Here is a 9390-nt window from a genome sequence, read left to right as displayed (position 1 = left end):
TAAGAATAAAAAGATGTGTCTGGAGGAGCATGGCCAGAAAGGAGCCATTAACACCTGCCCCAGGGCTCCACCTGCCTTCCAGCCTTGTGTGGGGATCACCCTTCCCCCCACATGCTGTGACATCATCTGTGACGCTGTGCTGAGGTCACGAGTCACCATCAGGACCCCACATCTAGGCTTTCTCGGAACACCTCCCTGCCAAGCCGCCCAGCCAGCGAGCGCTAATAGCTTGGAGCCTCTAACAGCTTCTGACCACAGTGCAGCCTGCTCCCTGCAAGCCCTTTGAAGCCTGCACTTCCTTCGCAAACTTGCTTTGCATATTCTGGTCAGAGCTGAATCAGACTGGCAGGAATTAACCTTCGGTAGCAGCCTAGGTGGCTGCCAAGGCTTTGCCGGTGACAGAGGAGGGCTGCTGGGGATGTGACTCTACCTCAGAGCTGTGGGTGGGGACCCAAGAGGTACAGCCAGTCCCCTCATCCCATTGTGAGCGCAAGAGGAAATGAGGGAAAGAAGGCTGGAGTCGTTTTTTTTTTTTCATTAAAAAATAGTGCTCTTTATTATAAATTACTGAAATGTTTCTTTTCTGAGTATAAATATAAATATATGTGCAAAGTCTGAGTTGAACTGGGATTTGGTTGAGTTTTTCAAGCATCTTCAAACAGCCTCAATGGCCTGAATGGGGAGAGGGGCGGGCTGGAGGTGGATCTTTATAAAAGTGATTGAGGCAAATTGTAAACATTATTCAAAACAACACAGAGAGCAAAAAGCCACCCCAACACACAGCTGCCCCACCCAGCCCCATACCTGACTCAGAAAACTTGGTTGTTTCTCCCCAAAACAAGACCAGTTCCAGGTAATTCCATGGCTGCTGCATTCCTGTGAGTGGCCACTGCTGGGTGGCAGGTGAAGGGTTCTCCATCACCTCCTGCCTCCCCCTTACCCCAGGTGAGGAGGGAGGCCCTGGGACCTGCTGATCCCGCTGACCAAGAGGTGCCTAGGACTGGCCAATTTCTTCCCAGCGATCACCCAGGAGTCTCCTGCGTGCCAGGGTCTCCTCCCTGCACCCACTCCCCCTGGCCTGCAGCCACGGGGGTGAATCCTTCAGCTCCTCTGCCTGTTGGCTGTGGTTGGCTGTGTTTGGCTCCTCACGTGCCAATCCCTATCCATGGGACAGAGGGCATTTAAGGCAAGTCTCCTAGCAGGACATAGGAGAAGCAAAGAGTCCCCCATCTTGTCTAAGGAAACCTGGGCCCCAAGGTGGCTCATCTGTTCACCTGCCCCCCTCTGGTGTGGGAAAAGGTGGCCAACTGACCCATCCTTCATGTGCCATTGACTCTTACAATGGGGAGGGCTCTGGGAGGTTTCATTAGCTGCCCCAAGGGAGAGAAGCCTGGCACCAGAATGGCTCTCAGCAGGTCACCCCTTGCCAGGAACCAGCAACTCCTCACCTAGGCTGGGCAGTGCGAGTGGTCATTTCTTTGGCCAGCCTGCCGCCCTCTCACACCCTCTTTCTTCTCTTCCGTCTTTCCCCCAGGCCTGGCGCCCACTCAGGATTAAACCAAATCAAAGCACAAACAAATTCCGTGGGAAAGTTTGAAGATTCCCCTGCAGTTCTCATTAGTCCAACACTCGAGGTGTCCTCCCACCCTCCCTCCGCTCCCTTGGGAAGCAGAGGGGATGTGGAGGAAGGGAAGAAGGAGAGTCCACTTGTCAATGCTACTGTCCCACCAGGCCAGCTGGCTCTTCTTGAGAGAGAAGCTGGAGCCAGGGAAGGAAAGCAGGTGGCAACTCCCCCTCCCCTCAGACACATTCCGGGTCCTGCCTGCCCCACTCTGCAGAGCGGAGGGCCGGAGGAGGAAGCCTACCTGCCCCTGGCTCACTGAGAGCTACCGACCATTGGGGCTGGATTTTTGTGCTTGTGCCATGTGCGGCGGAGGAGAGGTGGCCGACTCAGGCCCCCCCTCTAACCCCTTTGCTCTTTAAAGCGGAGCATCATACTGGTCCAGGAACTCCCGAATGGGTCCAGGCAGCTGGGTCACTTTCTCATAGGAGTCCAGGTGGCCATTGACGGTCTTCCTGCAGAGATGCTGGAGGGTGGCCACATTGGAGGAGAGAGGTCGGCTCAGTACCAGCGGAATCTTCTCGCCCCCAGAATAGATGTAGTAAGCTCTCTTGGGGGTACTCCCGGGGAGCGCCTGGGCAGGTGGTTGCTCTGGCACCTCGGAGGAAGGTTCCGTGGGTGGCAAAGAGAAGGAGGAGGTGGCCGGGGGCGGCATGTAGTGGTGCACCAGCTTGAGTACACAGTCGAAACGGGGCACTGGCTGCGTGCTCCGAGGGTCACTCTGCAGCGAAAAGCTGCCCCCCTCACACTGGATGCGTAGGTTCTTGGTCCCTGACTGGGTCTTGACGCTCAGCGTGAAGAAGTGGCGCTGGTCAGAGCTGTCGCGGATAAGAAAGGTGCCCGCGGGCTCGGCGCTGAGCAGCAGGTTCGCCTCGCCGCCGGTCACGGCGCTCCAGTAGAATCCGCTCTCCTGCAGCTTGCGCACGGCATTCACCACCAGCTGGTACTCGCTCTTGGAGCTGAAGGTCTTGAGGCGCAGGCTGGTGTCCAGGGGGCGGCTCATCCCGGCGGCGGGAAACTTGCTGTGGGTGACCATGGCGCACGGAGCCAGCGTGGATCTGCGCGGCGGTGGCTGCAGCTGCTTCGCGGCCTCCGCACAGCGGCCGCTACCGCATCCCGGGGGGCTGCGGAGAGAAAAGCGCCCAGAGCGTGAGTGCCCGGAACCCTCCAGTGCGCCTGGGGCACCTGGTTGCCCCGCAGAAGGCCGTGTCTGGGACCCAGCCACCTCGCGGGGCTCTCCGGGCCTCAGTCCCTGTCGGCCAACCCCAGACAGTCCCTTCCCCAGACGCCCCGGGAGAACACCCGAGAGAAACTCGCGAGTGGAAGTTGGGTCTCCAGGAGCACTGCCAGGTTGGGGAGCGAGACAAGAGCCCCAGGGACGCACAGGGCGTCGCTCAGTCCGGTGTCCTCAGTGGCGAGGACGAAAAGGGGGGTGACAAACCCGAGATATGTGGGAAAGGGAACTGGAGAAGCCCATGGGCCCCAGTCCGAGTATTACGGGAACCCGGGATCTTCGGCTCCCATCCGCTCTGTCCCCTACCTCGTCCCCTCCCTACCGGGAATGACCCGGGAAGGGGAGGAGAAACCGGGAAAAGCTCCCGAGCTGGATCGAGGCCCCCACCCTTTGCCACACCGCGCCCCTCCTTCCTACCTAGTCCCGTAGCAAAGTCTCGGGCCTTGGGGCTGAGCCTCCTACGGTCCCCAAGGCGAGGCGGCGGCCAGCAGTGGCCCGCGCTGCGCCCAGATGTTGGCGGTCGTGAAGTCCACAAAGGGGCTCCCAGTGCGTGCGTCCCCTCTGGCTTCGCTGCACCCGGGGCCGATCAGGCGCGCCCAGGGATGGACCAGGCAAAGGACCCGGACGAGGGGCCACGACAGAGAGCTGGGCCGGGCAGGGGGCGTCCGGGAGCCCGGAGAAGCAGCAGTGATGAGAGCGAGAGAGCCGGAGAGCCGAAGAGTCTGAGTTAGAGCCGCCGGCGAGGCCGCGCGCGCGGGTATTTACGCGGCCAGCATGCCCCGCCCCCCGATTCCTGGAACTGCGCGGCCGGTCTTCTTGTAATGTTTAGTCACTACTCTGCACTGAAAGGCTGTGCGCGGAGGGCGAGGGAGGGGCCGCGGGCGGCCGAGGGCGGGCCTGGAGCTGGGGCCTCCAGGACCCGCCGAGACTCACGGAGAGGGAGACAAAGCGCGGCGCGAGGCTGCCCGACCGGCGGGCGCGGCGCCAGCTTGGCCGAGCGTTCCTGGCAGCGGCCCCTCCCCCGCGCGCTCCGCCCCCAACTTCTCATTCACACTTTCCCCCCCACCCCCTCCCTTCTAAGAAGGTTGGTTTCTGGCAGAGGCGGGGGCTCCGCGATGGGAGCGCGCGGGCAATTCTAGGAGGTCGGCCCGGAGAGGTTCCCCGGCACCCCTTCCCTTTTTCTTGGACCCTGGGTGGGGACGCTCCCCTCGCTCCCACCCAGGCTACCCCTAGGTCCTCATTTGCAGTTCCAAGCAGCCCGTGTCAGCCAAAAGGGATATTGGGCCATTCCTCAGCCAACTCACTGGAGACCTAGGAAGTGTGTGTGTGTGTGGGGGGGGTGCGCGACAGTGACCTGTGGACAGGTCCAAAAGATGAAGCTGGGAGATCCAGCAGTGGAGGAGGTACCGGCTTCGAGGCAGCTACGGGGCCTTGGCTCACCGGCCCACTGCCTGATTCTTTGGTGACAGACGTGGGTGCTGATACCCAGTAGGTGGAGGAAGCCGTTAACTGCCTACCACTCTATCAATCATCTGGGTCAACCTGCCTGGTGAGCTGGATCGGCCCAGGTGCTCTCGGCGCCGCGAGGGAGGAAACCATGACCCCCCAGGTCGCGCCCGAGTCCGCTAGAGGGCGCACTGGAGTCTTGTAGGCAAGCAGAGTTATGCTGTTTCCCAGGCCCTAGAGAAAGGAGAGTTTGTGGGACTCCTCATTCAAGAAGAGAAGTGGGCAACCTGAGAGAGAGGCGGGTCACCTTCCAGGCCAGGTTCAAACCTGAAATAAATGTCGAATAGGCAGAAAGTCCACAGACCAGTTGTTACGGATTCAGCCCACTGCCAAGTGGCCACTAAGGTGTTAGGATGGACCTTCCCTTGCTCCTAAGAGTTAGGGTATCTGAACTTTTCAGGGGTTGGGGAAGAGAAGTATTAATAAGAACAGGTGATTGAGGTGAAAGGTTGACTTGCTCCCGGTCACGTGAATACCTATAAAGGCCTCGCGGCAAGTTTTGCAACAGGCAGCAGGGTGCTGGAGCCGCCTGAGAACCAGCTAAGTGAGCCCAGAGAGGCTGCTCTAGGTGGTTCTGCCCCGCCCTCTTAGATGCCACAGACTTTGTGTAAGGCTAGTCTTACACTAAGCGGGGAGCATGCTAGCTACATGCTACACACACGGCATCTTGGGCTTGAGGAGAGGACTGCCAGCTTCCCTTCTTGCGGAACTGGTAGGTGCCTCATTATCTTGGCCCGCTGTGTCCGGTATGCTTCCTGATGATGGGGGACTGATATATACTCAGGCAGAAGCACAACCTCTCCGGGCTCAGACTTGTCTTCTGTTAAATAGGAATGGGTATAGAGATGCACCCACCCCAGAAATCCCGGTCCTCAAGAGGCTTTAGGGGGCCTCATTTAAAATATCTCACAGACCTGTGGTGACAGACCAGACCTGTTCACACATGGAGATATCTTGTGAGAGCCGGTCCTTGTCTTCAAGACACTTGCCGCTCCTGAAATGGATTCTCCCTTTCTCCGTGAACAAACCCTGCTTCACCTCGTCCAGGGAGTGTTATTCTGCAGCCGCCTTCTGTGCTGAGGGCAGTAGAGGACAGGGAGGACTCTCAGGAAATAGCCGTGGAGTTAATGGATGGGAAAATGCTTTGTAAATGACAACGCCCAACACAAGCCAGGTTCATTCAGCCGTTCCACAAACCCTCATTTTGTGCCTGACCCAATGAGACACTGTGGTGGTTCCTGGGGTGGGGTAAGAAGGAAATAAAGAGACCGGAGAAATGGCCTAAGAGCACATGCTACACTTCCAGAAAACCGGACTAGTTCCCAGCACCCGTGCAGGACGGATCATCGCGGCTTGACCTTCACAGGAGCCAGCTGCACTGATGCACACATGCCACCTCCCCCCACACATACATAACTAAAATCAAACAAATCTTGGGCCTTGCTTGGTCGTGAGAGTGCATGCCTTTAATCCCAGACTCTGGAAGCAGAAGCAGGCAGATCTCTATGAGTTCAAGGGCAGCCTGCCAGACATAGAGTTCTAGGCCAGCTAGAGCAACATAGACCCTGACTAAATCAAATAGATAAAAGAATCCGAGAGAGGGGAAGGGTGAGAGATGGTGCTGGAGCTTTGGAGTCCTGTCCTGTTTGTAGGGACTCATTCTTCTGAAGGAATCCTGACGGGAGATCCTGCCCAAGAGACCAGCAGGGAACTGTACTCGGAGTAGAACGCAAGAGTGCAGGCCTTTTGAAGAGGGGAGGTGGGAAGATGGGACCAGCAGGCACGTCTCTGCTCTCCCAGCATGGATCCTGTGGCTAGAGAAGGCCAGAGCAGCAGGCGGGTGGGTGAGCTGAGCACCATGTATGGGCTTAGGAACCTAAGCCGTTCCTTGGCTCCATTGCACGGTAGCTGTGTGACACGGTAGCCGCGTGTCATCGCTGGCTCTGCATCCCTTTCCTTTTCCCCCCTGAGTTCCTGTGAGGTCTAAGGTGCTTAGGACACAACCTTTGAGGCTTCGGACGTGGCTCAGCTGATAAAGTGCTCACTGTTAAGTCTCAGTCCCTGGGACGAATGGTTGAGGCCACTATTTAAGGCTTACCCAGCATGCAGGAAGCCCTTGGTTCCATCCCCCAACTCCCGCCTCCCACTCCCCAAGCAAGATGTCTTTGTGTGGTCCTAGCTGTCCTGGGACTCTCTGTAGACAAGACTAGCTTGGAACTCAGAAGCTCCTGCCCTTGCCTCTTGGAATGCTGGGATAAATGGTGTGCGCTACCACGGCTTGGTTCAATTGTTTTAAATATTGAGGGCTCTTTCCAGATGCAGTAGAGATGCCTTGAGATGGATTTTAGGCAGCCAGGCCTTTTAATAACATCGGCCACTTGCACTGGGAGAAGCTGAAATAAGATCCAGCAGCAAGAACCCCGAACAAAGGAAATGCCTTACATTTATAGGCTCTGAGGATAATCAGCTCTGAGCTTAGACGGGAAGGGGCTCCGAGTTTAGCAGCCTAGTGAAAATCCTAGACAGGGCCTCATCATAATTTAGGAGCTAATCCTATCACCTACCCTACCTTCGGAATGCTACCTGCTCGGGCTTTAGAAGCTTAGGGTACTGATTAAATAGGGTCTCAGGCCTGGATGATCTCTACAAGGGCAGCCTGCAGGGTCTAATGAGCAGTGGATGGAACTCCAACTAGTGGCTCTGCAATCCCTGCAACCAAAAGACAGAGGCAGGAGGACCAGAAATTCAAGGTCATCCTAAGCTACACGCGGAGTTTGAGGCCAGCCTAAGCTATGTGAGACCCCATCTCAAACAAAACAGCAACAACAAACACATCCCAAGGGGCTGGAAGGATAGCTCAGTGGTTAAGAACACTGATTATTCTTGTGGAGGATCCAGGTTCAATTCCCAGCAATCTCATCACAACCAGCTAACTCAAACTCCAATGGAGAGGTGATATCCGATAGACTCTTTTGGCCTGTATGACTACCAGGTATGCATGAGATACTTATAAATGTACTCAGACAAAATACTCACACACATAAAATAAAGACATGCAAAATGAAAAACAGGAACAAATAAAAATTTACAACCCTGTGTCAAGATGAAGCTAAACATATCCTTCCCGGCCACCAACTGTCAGAACATGGTATCACTGGGGTGGATGAGGAACGAAAGCTCTGTACCTCCCATGAGAAGGGCATGGCCACAGATGTGGTAGCTGCTGATGTGGTAGGAAAAGAGGGGAAGAGTTGTGTGGTTCGAATCAGCGGTGGGAACAGCAAGCAAGGTTTTCCTCTGAAGTACGTGTCTTGACCCAGGATAGAGGGGCCTGCTGTTGAGTCGGGGGGTTCTTGGTCTAGACCAAGGAGAACTAGAGAGAGGAAGCCTGGGTGCGGGTGCATTCAGGATGCATTGTGGATGCTATTCTCTCTTTAAAGAGGGTGATGTCTGACAATATATGGCTAGAGAGTCCTTAAACAGGACCAAATCATCCAAGAGTCAGCGTCTTGTTACTCCACGTGTCCTGCTGCTAAAACACCATCATAACGCTCCGAAGAAACAATGAGCCAATGAGAACGAGCAGGAGGCTGCTGGACATGCAAAACGTTTGGCCAGGAGAATGAAGGAAGCCGAAGAAAAACACAAGGAACAGGTTGCTAAGAGACAGACAGGCATAGGCTGTCCTCGCTGGGAGATTCTGCATCAAAGTCTGAGGCCAGTCAAAAGTCAGTCTTTAAGAGTAGCAAATCAGCAGGACTGGAAGTAAACAAACAAACAAAGAACCAAATAAGTACAAGAAAACTCCTCTGTGGAATGCCAGCCCTCATCAGCTCTGCCCAGTCACTGTGGTCCTTCAGAGGCCTCCATAGTGTGCTCTGTGGGGCCTCCTGCGGCCTGACAGCTGACTCAGGCTACCTGCTTCCCTGGAGTCGGAGCTACCTTTCCCAGGTTGGCTGACTTGTACTTTCTCTTTACAATTAAGCATTGAAACTACTCCACTTATCAAACCGCTCCGACCGCTGGTTCAGAGAGAATCTGACGGGAAAATGGCATTTATTTTCCTCTTTTGTGTGTATTTTGAATTTTGTTGTTGTTTTTTGTTTGTTTGTTTGTTTGTTTTTTGAGAGGGTTTCTCTGTGTAATCCTGGCTGTCCTGGAATTCACTCTGTGGAATAGGCTGGCCTTGAGCTCAGAGATCTTCCTGCTCTCCCTCCGGAGTGCTGTGATTAAATTAGGCCTGTGACACCAATATCCAGCATGAAATTTTTATTATTGTTTTAAATTATGCGTATATGTACTCGCTTCGGCAGGACATACGCTAAAGAAAAATTAGAACGATACGGATAAGATTAGCACGGCTCCTGTGCAAGGGTTACACTCAAAAGGTTGTGAAGCCTTCCATATTTTTTAAGAAAGGAAAGACTTATGTATATATATATATATGTGTGCCTACCTGTGGGTCAGAGGCATCTGGCCCCTTGGATCTGGAGCTTAGAGGTCTTTGTGAGCAGCAATGACTCTTAACCACTGAGCCTGGCCAATGCAAAGTCCTCAATGAGTCTAAGGGCCAGCTTGTATGGATTTCTGTTTTCTATGAGCCTTAGATGCCACAACCAGCATTCTTTCGAATTGCTGGTTTCTGGGTTGGATGGGTTCTGGGAAGCCCCATGGCTGGTTTACTGGCGATTATTAGACTTCTAATCTGAAGATAAACAGCCTGGAAAAGTGGGAGGAGACACTTGGTTAAAGCAGGGCACGTTTCCAGGGACCCACTCTGAGACAAGGACTTGAACTGAGGGTCGGCAGACCAAGGACAAAGCTTAAGCCGCGCTGGCAACCCCTCTTATCTTGCTGTGTAGCTGAAGGGGGAAAGGAACCAGTTATCTAGTCCCTCAGCTCCACCTAGCTCCCCGCACCCACCCGAGGGATCAGGAGGCTGCCACCTTCTTCTAATCTTTCCTGTTGCAGAACTTGGATGCATTCAGAATCCCATTTCCAGGCAAAGGTGCAGGGTCATAAAGATAAT

General features: G+C 54.9%; 1 protein-coding gene and 1 pseudogene across 1 annotated transcript; one reads left to right on the top strand and one right to left on the bottom strand.

Annotated features, from left to right (window-relative positions):
* Positions 1-555: 555 nt before the first annotated feature.
* Socs3 (suppressor of cytokine signaling 3) lies at positions 556-3576 on the bottom strand. The gene is made up of 2 exons (XM_041635573.1): positions 3273-3576; positions 556-2745 (listed from the first exon to the last, which is right to left on the bottom strand). Exon 2 carries the CDS (start codon positions 2655-2657, stop codon positions 1980-1982), a length of 678 nt encoding a protein of 225 aa, XP_041491507.1. The 5' UTR covers positions 2658-2745; positions 3273-3576; the 3' UTR covers positions 556-1979.
* Positions 3577-8657: 5081 nt separating this feature from the next.
* On the top strand, positions 8658-8772 carry LOC121436358 (annotated as a pseudogene).
* Positions 8773-9390: the final 618 nt, after the last annotated feature.

The sequence above is a fragment of the Microtus oregoni genome, unplaced genomic scaffold (genome assembly GCF_018167655.1).
Source record: "Microtus oregoni isolate MIOR12 unplaced genomic scaffold, Mior012 000048F_ref0000485, whole genome shotgun sequence".
Taxonomy (NCBI): Eukaryota; Metazoa; Chordata; class Mammalia; order Rodentia; family Cricetidae; genus Microtus; species Microtus oregoni.
Note: the sequence above shows the minus strand (reverse complement) of the source record. Positions and strands in the feature narration are given on the sequence as shown.

Coding starts and splice junctions, on each gene's coding strand:
- Socs3 (XM_041635573.1), bottom strand. CDS start 2,657: ATGGTCACCCACAGCAAGTTTCCCGCCGCCGGGATGAGCCGCCCCCTG.